General features: G+C 33.2%; 1 protein-coding gene across 1 annotated transcript; it reads left to right on the forward strand.

The window, feature by feature from the left end:
• Positions 1–372: 372 nt before the first annotated feature.
• On the forward strand, positions 373–8,373 carry LOC128986772 (gem-associated protein 8-like). The gene is made up of 5 exons (XM_054407289.1): positions 373–392; positions 2,247–2,815; positions 4,683–4,884; positions 7,549–7,602; positions 8,047–8,373. The coding sequence occupies exons 2-5, from the start codon at positions 2,258–2,260 to the stop codon at positions 8,244–8,246; spliced, it is 1,014 nt and encodes a 337-aa protein (XP_054263264.1). The 5' UTR covers positions 373–392; positions 2,247–2,257; the 3' UTR covers positions 8,247–8,373.
• Positions 8,374–14,332: the final 5,959 nt, after the last annotated feature.

Consider the following 14,332-nt stretch of genomic DNA (forward strand, 5'->3'; position numbering starts at 1 on the left):
TAAACATAAACAAACGGCAGCCGACAGCCATACAATAACGAAAGTCGAAACGATACGATAGTGATTAACTTAGTACAGTACGAGTACGATATTCCACCTTCAACAGATCGCTCAATCGATTACGTCAACAACTTTTTTTCTGACAGCTGACGTCATCGAATCCTCTTCTGTACCTCCCTTGAGTAAATCCCCTTCCCTCCTTCGTCCCGGCCTTCTTCTTTCTATATCTATCGGCTGCGGCTCCTCCTGTTGTCCTGTCTCCTTCCTCCTTGGTCTCTCTCTGGTCTGGTCCGGTCGTCTGGTCCTTGTTCGTTCTTGTTGCTGCTGTTAGCTGTTAATGCTGGCTGTGGCTGGCTGTCGTTCCGGCCGGAAAGTTCAAGTCAAGAATTTAGGTATTTAAGGTTAGTAACACATAAGTATATTCTTAATATTTTAATGTTTGTAATATATGGAATTTCTTTTTGCTGTTTCTATTTGGTGCAGTAAAAATACATAACAGATCTTTACTTTCAGAGCATTATCTGTAGAAACCGCACTAATTTTCTTCTCAACAGCGAGGATGTAAAACTTGCTAATGCCGGTTGTGTTGTGTTATTTGTTTGTTAGGCCTAACTAAGTGCTGGTCTGTTATTTATTTTAAATTACAACTTCTATAAAACTAGGCCTAGTTTATTTCAGAGAGTTTTGTACTCAGGAGTAAATTAAAATGTTCCCCGAGGTCTACCACCATTGAAGCAACTTATGACATCAAGTTAAGTTAACTTAACTCAAGATGTGATGTGGTTAGGCCTAGGTAGTTAAATCAGTGTTATTTATTTTTGCGTTTTATTCCTAGATAGGCTAGTGGCTAGGCAGAACCTTGATGTAAATTAGGTAACAAAATATTTATCACCAAAAACATCAAATTATGCAGCATTAACAAAAGATGTAGGCCTACAGTTAAGAAATTGCATTGTAAGCAAAATCTTTGACAAAAAGTTAGTCTCACTGATGAGATTCGATATAATTTAACTTAGATACCATTAGTGGGCTACCTCAGCCCAGTAAGTTACTCTATCCACTACACCACGATCACTAATGGCTCTAGGCCTACATCGTATCGTTTTGTTAATGGTGCCGGACGTCTAATCCACGTTTGGTTACCTTACACATATCCGCTGCGTTCACAAAAATGTCAGGCTAATTTAACTTGTTTTTAACTTAAGTTATATAAGTTTTAATCCTCCTAGTGCTAAGCCTAATGCAAATCCTCTTTAGCGCTTAGAACCATTTTTGGGGTTTGCGCAGACATTTTGAAAAATGGATACAAAAATTGTCTTTTTAACTCATAAAATACCATATATAGGTAGGCCCTAAGTTAAGCATGTCAAATTGTTTAGGAAATTGTGTTCAAGGCCTACATGGAAATAATAACAAAATGATCATAAGTTACTGACTGTTTTCATTTCCAACACCACTAACTGAATTAGGGCGAACATCATTTTCTTTTTTTCATTTCTTTAAAGTTTTTTTTTATCCTAGAGCAACTCACAAGTTATACCCAAAGGGTGTGATGAAATCAACATTCTGAGGTACCCGTAGCCAAAATGTTCCAAATTTTATCTTCTTTCCACTAATATATAACACGTAAGTAATAGGTTTCTACAACAGTTTGTAAGTTAAAGATTAAGTTAGGGCCTAAGTTACGACAACATAAGTTAACCACTCCCAACACAGAAGAACAGGTGTCCAAATAAACATCTGCTGAAAAACAGGTCTGCCAGCATTTTATTTTTTCCAACAACCGCTAAAGTAATAATATTCAGATAGAACGTTCTTTCCTCTTCTATAAATAAAATAAGTTAGTTAACCTACTTCTGTCAACTCCAAAACAGAGATATAGGCTAACTACTTTATGAACTGTTACATGGTCATCTTGATCTCGACTTTAACACTATAAGTTACACGTCAATGAATATCGTCGCAATTGCGACGATGAGCACTTTGTCGGTTAACTCACCTAGGCCCTAAGTTAAATTACAGTAAGTAACTTAGTTTGTCAAAAATATTCACAATATCATACTAGGAACAAATTTGGCATGGTTTCTTATGGTTCTAGTTTGAACCAATTGATGACCATCAAATTCTGACAACCTTAGGTGTCACCCTGGATTATTTGGCATTACCGGTATATAAGTTAACCCTCAATAATCCTAATCATTGTAAACAAACTAGGCTATCTTTTTTATTTCTTGATCATGTTACAGAACCCGAACTAATGGCTTACTACGAGCGTTCAGAAACCTACTATGACTACGGAGATTATCAAAGTGATTCTAGACGTACCTCAAACAGTTTCAGCGAAGAAATGAATGGAGCAAAGCGCAAGAAAACCAACTGGAGAAGAGGAAGACGTGGAAAGAACAGTCAAGTTGGTGAAAGCAGAAGGATAACTCCAAGAAACGTGTCAATAGACACTCCACTATTTCAAGAGCCTATAAGGCCTCTGCCGCCACCTCCTCCACCAAGAAATCCTTCACCAAGAAATCTCCCGCCTCTAAATGACGGGCGAAAGAGAGGCAGAGAGAGAAGTAACTCGTTCCAAAGAGCCAACCCTCAACCGTATTTTGATATGAGAGATATGCCAGAGTTTGTTGAACCTGAACATGTTGCACCCTCTTGGGAATGGGAAAACTATGTTCGAGGTTGTAGGGACTGGCAGGACAAACACAAGTTAGCCTATTACCAGTCTCGATGTACTGCTTTGGAATTTGAAAATCAAATGCTGTTTGATCAGATAAATCAACTCATCAAAGAAAACATAGTGTTTGCTGCTGTAAGTATGATTTTTCTAAGGTCCTAATGGTTTGTTCTATCTAATTGGTTTAATCTATTAGAACTTAGCATACCAGTATAATGAGTGTTTCTCCTTTTGTTCTTAGATAAAAATTGATATTTTCCTAGAGCGCTAGGCACGAGCCTGGGATTCTTGTTCACATTCAGGCTAGACCTAGGGGTTGCGGCATTATCACTTAGGCTAGATAAAATCCATTGGTGATTTGGCGGGATTTGAACCCGGGACCTCAGGCACCGACGCCCCACGCTATAACCACTAGACCAGCTCGCTCCCCTGAATAAAATTTAAAAAATTTTTGATTGATCAAGCAAGTTTAAGGGCCAATTCTGGATGTTAAAAATATCAGATATTCTGAATAAGAGTTAATCAGTCAAATTTAGGTTATTGTATGTTCATTTTCTAAGAATGTTTAAATTAAATCAACTAATCAACACAATGTTTTTATTTCTACCAATGTACTTAGGTCTTGTCAAATTATTTGGCATTCACTTTATAGGTAGGCATCTCCTTACCTAATTTAGGTATCTCCTAAGAACCTAATTTTGTAATTACAAATAGTTTCTTTTCAATTCAATAATGTGTGAAAGCTATTGGTAATAAGGTCTACATGAAAATTTCACTCAATTCGCAAATACTTTTAACTAAAATGGCGACTATACAAAGGTAGGCACCTATTTTAAGCCATGTATGAATGGAGTGGAGATGAGTGGTGTGATCTTTACTCTTTTTACTGATAAATACCGACATAAATTTCCTTCCCTATAAGGAAGTAGGCTAGCTATTACCATAGGCAGCCTAAGTTAAGACCTATACCTAGGACCGATTTACTTTTTCATTTTGAAGTCCGAAATGGAAAAAACACTGTTTGTTCTAATTAGTAGGTCCTATATATAATTACGTGTGTGTCGTGAACAAACAGGACTTAAGTAATCTTGGTATGATTTCGATAATATGTTTAGGTTTGAAATATGAGAAATATAAGTATGATGATTTATTATTAGGCCTACAAAAATAGTTATGTAACCATGACGAGTTTAGTACTGATTGGGTTTTTTGAGCCGAATACAGCCATCTTGAAGTTGTGATAGGGGATCAATGGGTAAGATTAAAGGTTACAGAAAAAAAAACTACAAATATTCCCATGTTATTTTTATGGTGAACAAGGAAGTTTCCTTGATTATGGATGTTGATCAAATTTGGAAAATTGATTTTTTTCAACCTATAGGCCTACTACAAGAATTTAAAATCTCTGTTTCTAGCCCCTGAGCTGTTGGCCATACTTTAAGAATAAATTACTTAATTCTCGTCACAGCTCAACAAAAAATATAAATTTTGAAGAGTAGTATTTTGAGTGCCTACCTTATTGTGCCTACCTTACCGTATGTATTTTGTTGATTTCTGACGTGAATTAAGTTAGTCTTACATTTATAACATAAGGTACAAAAAACCTTTTTACCTTAACCATAGCAAACATAGGTAGGCTACTCGTTAAAATTCTAATGTTATTTGAATTGGGAATAAATATGTCTTGTTTATAGAAATATTACAGTAAAAATCCAATAAGCCACATTGAAATTTGCTCAGTCTGCAGGTTTGGTGTGGCAGGGGTATTTTGAGTTTATATGAAGAAACCAGTTTGGCCCTAGTATATGTAAAACAAATCTGAAAATACAAATCAATACAAATTTGATTATGTGACAAGATATTTTATTAGGTATCCTAGCATTTTAAGTGAATTCACACTAATAGCATTTTTAAAGAAGGTACCTTACTCAAACCTTTTTAAAAATTGGTAATTTTTTTGCGTCATTCAGGTAAATTTAATTTAGATTTTTTACAATTCTAGGAACGTGGGAAGACACCAACAATGGAAGTGCCAGAGATCCCTGGGTTGAAATCACCAAAAGCTAAAGCTTCAAACAGCAGACAACAAGGTAAACGCAGTCAGCCCACATCTGATCTCGGTCTGAACTCTGACATTGAGTTCAATCTCACGGAAGACGTGGTGGAGTTTTTAGAAACAAGTATCCGCCACAAACTTACTTTAAGTATGTATTCAAAAAGTGATCAATAGGTTAGACTTTCTTGAATATGAACTAAACACGTTTTGGTAAGCAAAGATCAAGTAAGAAGAGTAACCCAAAGTCTAAAGTGAGTCACTAACCCAAAGTCTAAAGTGAGTCACTAACCCAAAGTCTAAAGTGAGTCACTAACCCAAAGTCTAAAGTGAGTCACTGTACTTTGTAGTTGGTTTGATGATGAATAAACAATAGTTCTGGTAAAAATAAATTTTTTTCCACTATAAGGTGTGCAATCAATAGCATTTTGGGTATGTATATTCAAGATGTACATTTTATTGTTTCGGTTCATAAAACGAGAGGGTTTAGTCTTTTTAATTTCTATTGCTTGATTTTTAATTTATTACATATATCTCTTTTAATTTTGTATTATTGTAATATATTTGCTCTTATTAATTGGCAAATCAAAAGTTACTTGGTTACTTATCTACCAAAATCCATAGATAATAACAAGCAAATTTAAAAAAGTAAACAATTATTAATAGTATATTTCGTACCTATGGCCGAAAATGAGGTATTTTCGAGACGAAGTCGAGAACTTAAATGATCGAGAGCTGCAAAACCGTTTCGGTTCGTGGTACGAACGCTGTTTTTCACCACACTACCCTATTTACACTATTCATCACAATAATGATGCACATTGATAGTTAACACAACTATAACTTTAACCCTTTCAGTGCTATAAAACGATACCTATATCGTTGTTTTAAAAAATCTCTAAGGGATATAGAGAGGAAGGTTATTTTAGCAAAAAATAGCAAAACGGCCATTGGTGACCTGCATGTTCATAGGATACACTATCAACCACTTAGCTAAAAGATTCGCCCAATCCGATGATTTCGAGGTGTATGTCTAAACCAAGGATTATGAACACCTCACTATGCCCCAGTGGTTGTAGTATATCGCTACAAACACACAGGTCACCAATTATTTGCCACACAGGACGGGATTCGAACCCGAGCAGACGAATGCCACTGGCCAAGTGACACACGCCCTCGCCTTCTCGGCTATCTGTGCTTGAAGACTGGGGAGTCAAAACCCGGTATTTAAGCTGTCGCCACCGATTGCGAACAGATGGCGCTGCAGATGGTTGTTCAATGCGTTACTAGATAGCAGCAACAGTTAGTCACGGACTATTTAGATGCAATCTTTTAGTTTAAACACAACAGTGATCATAAATGTGTTCCTAAAACTTTGCTGCAAAACATTAGTTTCCCTAAAATGGCTATATTACGATAACCTCGTCCAACTAAATCAAGGTTAAATTCAATATTACATTGTAAACTATATGTCTTTTGATTTTATGAGATTTTGGTTTCAAATAATGCTATCAGAACATAAAAATTTATAGGAAAACCAGGAAACTTACAACAAAAACTAAGTTTTATTTAATGTTTACTACAAATAGCGGGATTTATCTTTCTTATATATTTTCTTATTGTGTTATTATTCAAAATTAGCCTAATTAATAAAATAGTGACAACATGACAGTTAAAATTCAACAACAGGTAATGGAATTAAAAGGCAAACAAAAAAGTCTTACAAAATATGAATTATTGGCCTAGCACTGAAAGGGTATGTATTCAAAAAGTGATCAATAGGTTATGAGAAAAAATAATTTTAGGAATCAGCAAAAATATCAATAAACAGTTGCTAGGCAGCGGTAACAATAACAATTCTATTGCAATGCTATGGATACTGATTTTGTTTTTAATATGCATCCATGTTTAAGAAAGTAAGTGGGCAGCTGATTTTGCATAGTGATGTGCGATACGGGTCAATGTATCGATACTGCCTATCGATACGTATCGGAACGTGGTGTATCGATACGTGTATCGTATCGTATCCTCATGTATCGGTTTTTATCTGTATCGGATAAAATATCGTATCGTATTGTTTATTTATATTATTTTTTTAAATTTAAATATCTCAAACATACATGCTGCATAGACAAATACTATGTTACTTACAAGCTTGTAAAGAGGGTTAGTGCTTGTAATCTTACCTCAGAAAAGCCATTTCCTTCCTGTGTCTTTTTATTTGTATCAAACATACATAACCTCCAAATTCCGGCAAACCAAATTGGAACAAAATTTGTTTTTGTTGTCCTAGTTTTTACACAGGGATAATTAATTGAACCAATAAGTACTTGATGGTGGGTATGCCACTTACATATTAAATAGTATAATATGGATAATGAGGGTCCACACTTCCATTAATGGTGGCCCTAGTTTTGAGGTTATTTGCTAGCTGAAAATACATGTTTATCAGTGTTTTTGAAGATGCTAGGGTAAAATATCAAATTTCCACTACTACTTTTGAGGGGAGGAAGATGGGAAGACAAATTTCTTACCTTAAAAATAAGTATTATATTAATAAATAAACAATACGATATTGGCTATAGGTGTATCGATACGCACATCACTAATTTTGCGGCCCTAGGGATGTAAAAACCTGCTCGGTCCCCAAATAACAATGACAGCTGGCAATGCCAGCAATACGTAACTTTCAGCCACCAATTAACGTATGTAAAACAGCTAAAAACATCATAGTGTGAAGAAAAATATTGAATATTTGTAAAGATTATGAAAATCTAATTTTTAAATAATAATGTTTAAAATGATATTTTTACAGAAAAAGAAAAAATAGAGAAGAAAAATACTACAGCTGATTCTCGTGCGAAAGAAGGTAGGACATTTTTAAAATATTTATTTATAGATAGGTAAAAATTTTATTCCTGAATTTTAAATATGGATACCACAGGAGGAACAACCTCAAAAAATTAAAATCTTTGGCCATAGGGTACATTCCGTGTTGGATTAACATAGTTAATCACAGACAATCATCTATATTTTAAAAAAATATTGGTTTTTCTTTTCCGAGTAAATTTGACTCTTCCACCCAACCGATTTTCTTAATTTTGGTTTTAAATTTGGTACACACAAATTTGACTCAAAATGTACAATGGGATGAGAAGTCTACTTGTGTTGGTTAGTCTCATGGTATAATTTGACTTGACTTTTTAATTAAACGTCTTAATTTTTTAACTTATTTTTGTAGAGTTTTTATAGTTCTACTTGATAAATTAATGTTTGTATTTGATTGTAATATACAAATGTTATCACCTAACAGGTGAGAAGAAGGTCGAAGCTTCACCAAAGAAGCCTGCACTCAAACGGAAAGAAGAGCTCGAGCAGTTCTACGGGAAAAACTCAAATTTGATTCAAGGTCTAGAAACTTCACTACAGCTCAGCTTTAACCGAAACTGTGATACTTTCAAGCCTATGCTCTATCCTGCTGTCCCTTTAAACCAAGAAACGGTAGTTGCCTAAAGAAAATATTTTCCAAACCTTAAATTATTCAGTCATGTTTGAACTAGGTGACAGTATTTCATATAAGTAAGGTTATTTTGTTTTCTCGTATTTGTAAATTTGCAGTCTAATTTTTTTAAAGTCAATAAACTACTTCAAAGATAAAAAATGTCTTTTTAGCGAATTTCCCATATAGGGAATAAGCTATTACCGTAGTACTCATGGTAAGACCTGGACCCGGGACCGATTTTTTGTTTTGTTTTGAGGTCCCTAGAGGCCAAAAACACCATCCGTTCAAATTCATATATATATATATATATATTTATATACAGGGTGAGTTTTATTGTCCCCCCCCCCAACTTTTTAGTACATTTTTTCAAATATCAATCCCAGACCACTTCCAAACATTGTTGGGTAGTAAGTACTTCATTTTGACTAGGTGGTCATTTCCGGCCGCCATCTTGGATCCGCCATATTGGATGCAAAAATTTTTTTTCAAATGTAAAGGTGGGGTTGTGACCCATTATTTCGAACTAAATTTTTACCCTGATTACAATGCCGTAAACCGTTTTTAAAAATCTTGATTTATTCTAAAGTTATGAGAGCTTTTTAAAACTTTATTTTTAGCCCATTTTAACATTATGCATTTACAAACTAAGACCATAATCTCAAAATAGTGCTAGATAAAGATAAGTATACACTACCAGTAATTGTCGACCTATTTTCACTTGGTTATGACTGATGTATTTTTTTCGGCCGCCATCTTGGATCCGCCATTTTGAAATTTGATAAATTATTTTAAATATGAAGGGGGTGTTGTGACCCATCATTTTGAACTACTTTTTTAAGCTAAACTCAATGCCGCTATCCATTTTTTGTTATCAAGTTTTGTTTATGAAATATTGCAATTTTTTTGTTAAAAATGTCAATATTTCAAAATAAAAAAATGAAAATGAAAAACGGATCATGGAATTAAGTTCAGCTTAAAAAAGTAGTTCGAAATGATGGGTCACAACACCCCCTTCATATTTAAAATAATTTATCAAATTTCAAAATGGCGGATCCAAGATGGCGGCCGAAAAAAATACATCAGTCATAACCAAGTGAAAATAGGTCGACAATTACTGGTAGTGTATACTTATCTTTATCTAGCACTATTTTGAGATTATGGTCTTAGTTTGTAAATGCATAATGTTAAAATGGGCTAAAAATAAAGTTTTAAAAAGCTCTCATAACTTTAGAATAGATCAAGATTTTTAAACACGGTTTACGGCATTGTAATCAGGGTAAAAATTTAGTTCGAAATAATGGGTCACAACCCCACCTTTACATTTGAAAAACAATTTTCGCATCCAATATGGCGGATCCAAGATGGCGGCCGGAAATGACCACCTAGTCAAAATGAAGATCTTACTACCCAACAATGTTTGGAAGTGGTCTGGGATTGATATTTGAAAAAATGTAGAAAAAATTTGGGGGGTGGGACAATTAAAACTCACCCTGTATATATTTATATATATATTTATATATATATATATATATATGTCCGTTAGCGCGATAACTCGAGCAAAAATGATCCGATTTTAATGAAATTTGGTACAAACCTGTAAACCTAAGTTTATTCGAACGAGTTCGCGAACCAGCATGATTGGACCATGGGAACGGGGGTTTATGGGGGCTTTTATGGGGTAAAAATGGGTTTTTCCCATTTTTGACCCAAAAAACATAAAATTTTGCAATTTCTTTCCAAACAATTTAGTAGAGCTTAAAAAAACAAATAATTTAGTATATTGAAGCGTTATAATGCGCTTAATGGTTACGGAGAAAATTCCAAAAAATTGTAAATTTAAAATTCTCATGTTATTCTTATGGAGAATAAGTAAACTGTTGTAGTTTGCTTGTTTATTAACATGTTCTGCCCAAATTTGGAAAATGTTTTTATTTCTTACTAACTATTAACATTTTACATAAAAAAACACTTTCACCCTCCCTGTTGCAGCAAACCTAACTATGTGTTAAACTGATTCTATTTAAATAGGGAATAAATGTGATATTTTTAAGGAGATATTTTAGTGTAAATCCAATCAGGCAAATGGAAATTCGCTTAGTCTGCAGGTTTGCTGCGGCGGGGGTATTTAATTTTGTGACATCATTATCCACTACATAGGTACATTCTGAACCCTGAATTTTGCATTATTATTGCATGGATGTGATCATAAGTTAGCGTGTCTTTATAAACAGTTTGCTCACATGCCAAACCAGTCTCCTCATATTGCACATAGCATAATTAATATTGGACAATACATGAGCTGTATAGAATTAGAAAGTAAAAAATAGACAGTACATTTTCACCTAGATTCACATACGAAGAATCCATTTAAAATACTTAGGACATGATCCAAGCAAAGGGTGTTCAGAAAATGAAGGTCACAAGCTCGAATCTCAAATCTCAAAATTTTCTTGTGTCAACCTATATCACATTGTACATTTTTTAGAAAGGTAGCAATATTTTGGTGAAAACAGAACTCAATTTGTTTTAAAAAGCGGCCATTTTGTGAATTTTTTGTGTATTGATGTAATACACTGTATTTTCAAAACTGCTTAACATTTTTCCATTCTAATTGAAAATTTGTAATCTGACGTACATGTAAAAACATTCAAAATGATAATCTTTTACAAAAATTTTATTTTTTCGTAATGTTGGAGCCCCCGTAAATAAAAAAAAGTCAAAATGCAACGTATGTCAAATAGCATATAATTTTAAGCGTTTTGTTAAGATGGACAACTTTCCGATTTACACCTACTGTCCATTTCGTTTAGTGCATATCACCTAGTATATATAGAAATACAGAAAAATAGCTTACCTTGAAAAATGAAAAGAATTGATTTTGGTGGCAGTTTAATTTTGAAGTATTGAAAAAATTACTTTCCACATGGCTCTCTATATTCCACACTGGAGATTAAAACAAAAATAGGAGTTGTTTCTGTAGAAATTTTATTTCACAATCCACCACAGTACAAATATAAAACAAGATAAAATTAAGAATGACAAAGTCAATGAAAGTATCACAGCCATCTCAAAATAATTTTATATTACAAAATATGTTTTTCGGTTGAACTTGGAAGTTTTATTTTAAAACCAAAGTAAAATTGAAGACAAGTCACATCAAGCTTTTCCATAAAGATAGTAATCTTTATAATAAAAGACAGGAGAAAATATTTACACAAAACATCTCTGGAAACTTAAAATAGCAGAAAAAATCTATTAATTTCAAAAGAAATACCTTACCTCTGTTCTAAAATACCTAAATATAAAAAAGGCAAACATAGAAACACCACTGAAACCCTGGCAAAGGAAACTGACAGATAAATATAACACTTTAACATAAAAATTACTCAATATTCCAACACAGATTAATCAAGTGTTCCCAACTGAGCACACAAACACATGCATACTTACCTAGAAATTTGGATTTTTAGAGGGAATTCTGTTAGGAAATTCAATAGCAGACATTAATTGTAAAAACCGTTAAATTTTTTAACTCTAATCTACGTTTTGTCACAGATCTTTTAACTAACATAGCAGAACCAAATCTATTTACAAAATGACCTGATTCTTCTGTTTCCTACGACGATTGGCCTCAACGATTTTGATTAAATTTAGTACTGTACCTATGTTATGTTTAGTTTTAACTCCAACTAAACCCCCATTGCCGTAAAAATCAAGGTTCAAAAGTTTTTGTAATTTATGTGATTTTCCCATGAAATAACAGAAAGTGAATTTTTAAACAACTGGACCAATTTTTATAAAAATTTAGTATGTTATGGTCCTTGCGATTCTAAACAAAATCGTACCACTCCCATTGCTGTAACGACTATGGTTTAAAAGTTATTACAACTTTTGAGATTTTCACCATAAAATAATATCATAGCTACTCCCACCGCTTATAAAGGTTAGGTTAGGTTAGAAATTAAGAGGTGTTGCTGATACTGCTGTTATTGTTTATAAGTTGTCATGCCAATTTTATGCAAATTGAATTTACTAGCATCTCAGGGGGCTGGTCACAAACTGATGAGAACCTCTTCTACGAAGGAGTGGGAGAGCCCCTCGCGTCAATTCAAGAAAATCTTTAAAATCAATTCTATAATTTTTTTATTATAAAATTAAACTGTCATAACCTAACCTAACCAACCAAACTTTGTCATAATATAAAAAAGATATAAGATAAAAATAAAAAAAATAGTTCTGTTAATAAAATAAAATTATAAATGCCTCAAATTCTAACAAAAGATGTACAGTTAATAAGTAATTGCATTATTAGCAAAATCTTTGACAAAAAGTTAGTGTCACCGTGAGATTTGATCTAGTTACCTCATGGACATCAGCCGAGTACTCTATCCACTATACCACAAACACTGATGGCTGCACTCTGTATCGTTGCGGTAATGGTATTCCCTCAAGAGAAGAGAGAGACGTCATGCCCCCCACTCCTTCGCAAAAGAGGTTCTCATCGGTTTCTGATCTGGATCCTGAGACGCTAGTATTGAATTTCACTTTGAGGATATCTTTGCTATTGACTTTTACCCATTTCTAGTCTGAAGCTAAAGCTTAATCAATAGATAACAGCATTTTGTTTTACATTACTGTAGCATATTTTATAACCAAGATTTTAAAATACCCCCGTCACAGCAAACATAACACTGTAATTTTTCCCAGCAGTAAAACTTCTCCAGAAAGTAGATTCAAAACACTCTGAACAAAGAAAATCTGTGATGTGACCCTTCGTTGACCTTATGGAATCTCAAAACCCTACAAAATGTATACAACCCACTTGCAAGAATTCACAAAGTTTTTATACTGTAAGATTTTACCAAATCTTTAAACTGTTTATCTACATGGCCTCAGAGTTTACATTGGGTGGATGTTCTTTAACTATAAATTTTACTTACGCTTGCTAGCAAATAGATAAAATTAAGCTGCAGACTGGTTAGTTTGTATTTTTGGTTTTCCATGTTGCTATGTCTGCAACCATTGCTTCGTAATCTATTTTACCCAGAAGTAGTAATATATAACTAGATAGATTAGGCCGATTTAATATTTTTCAACTCAAGTCACTTAGTACAACAACTAATTCTTATCATTGGGAAACAACGGAGGAACATTAACACACCAAAACAACTGTCCTAAATTGGCATAAAAATTACTACATTTGTTTCATAATATTAATATTACTACAGTACTGTCAATTTACACGATTCATAGATTTATTAAAACGAAATAACAAACTACACTGTATCAAATGAACAATAAATACCTAAAACAAATCATTCACCCTCACTAAAAAATGGGAATCAGTTGTTTGGATTGGGGAAATTTCAGAAACAAAAGCAATTTTCAGGAAATCTCAGGAACAAAAGCACTTGTTGCACCCCTTAAGTGACAGTGTTATTATACAATCAAGTCCACACTACATGTATATTACTAATTTCCAAATGACAATTAATTAAGTGGTTTTTGAAGCTATGATTTCACATTGTAAAGCAACATGTTCTTTAAGATCAACCCAAAGAATAATACACCAAACGTTTGATACAGTACCATAAAAACAACCACAAATAAACACGTTTCATTCACTCGACTATTTAAAAACAAAAATCTTTGGATCAAAATTAAGTTTTAAAAGAAAACATTAATGGTCAAAAACATTAAACTTCAATTAACTTCCTATCATTAACCATGTATTAATTTTAAAAATACACACTAATTTTGGAATATCTTTTGAATTACAATTAACATATTTTGCAACTAGATAAACTTAATTAAAATTTTAAACGTACTGTCATTTGGAACAAGAAATCTAATATCACTTGGATCATTTATCATAGACAATAAACATCTAATTAAGTAATTCGGATACGAGATCACATTAACACAGAAATATGAGTGATGTATATAATTTATTGCTAAATGTTTGAGCAAAACTACTTCTTGGTGTTCTTTTATTCGAAAAAGCAATCACAATTCAATCCATAACCGAAATTAATTCACTTCAAACCTTTAATATTTCTACATTCTACAACTGTAAAAGTATTTCAACAAAAGAATC

The sequence above is a fragment of the Macrosteles quadrilineatus genome, unplaced genomic scaffold, assembly GCF_028750875.1.
Source record: "Macrosteles quadrilineatus isolate MER2022 unplaced genomic scaffold, UCM_ALF_1.0 Scaffold_2__2_contigs__length_208266976, whole genome shotgun sequence".
In the NCBI taxonomy this organism is placed as follows: domain Eukaryota; kingdom Metazoa; phylum Arthropoda; class Insecta; order Hemiptera; family Cicadellidae; genus Macrosteles; species Macrosteles quadrilineatus.

Coding starts and splice junctions, on each gene's coding strand:
- LOC128986772 (XM_054407289.1), top strand. CDS start 2,258: ATGGCTTACTACGAGCGTTCAGAAACCTACTATGACTACGGAGATTAT. Junction 2,816..4,682: donor AAAACATAGTGTTTGCTGCT/GTAAGTATGATT, acceptor TTACAATTCTAG/GAACGTGGGAAGACACCAAC. Junction 4,885..7,548: donor CCGCCACAAACTTACTTTAA/GTATGTATTCAA, acceptor ATATTTTTACAG/AAAAAGAAAAAATAGAGAAG.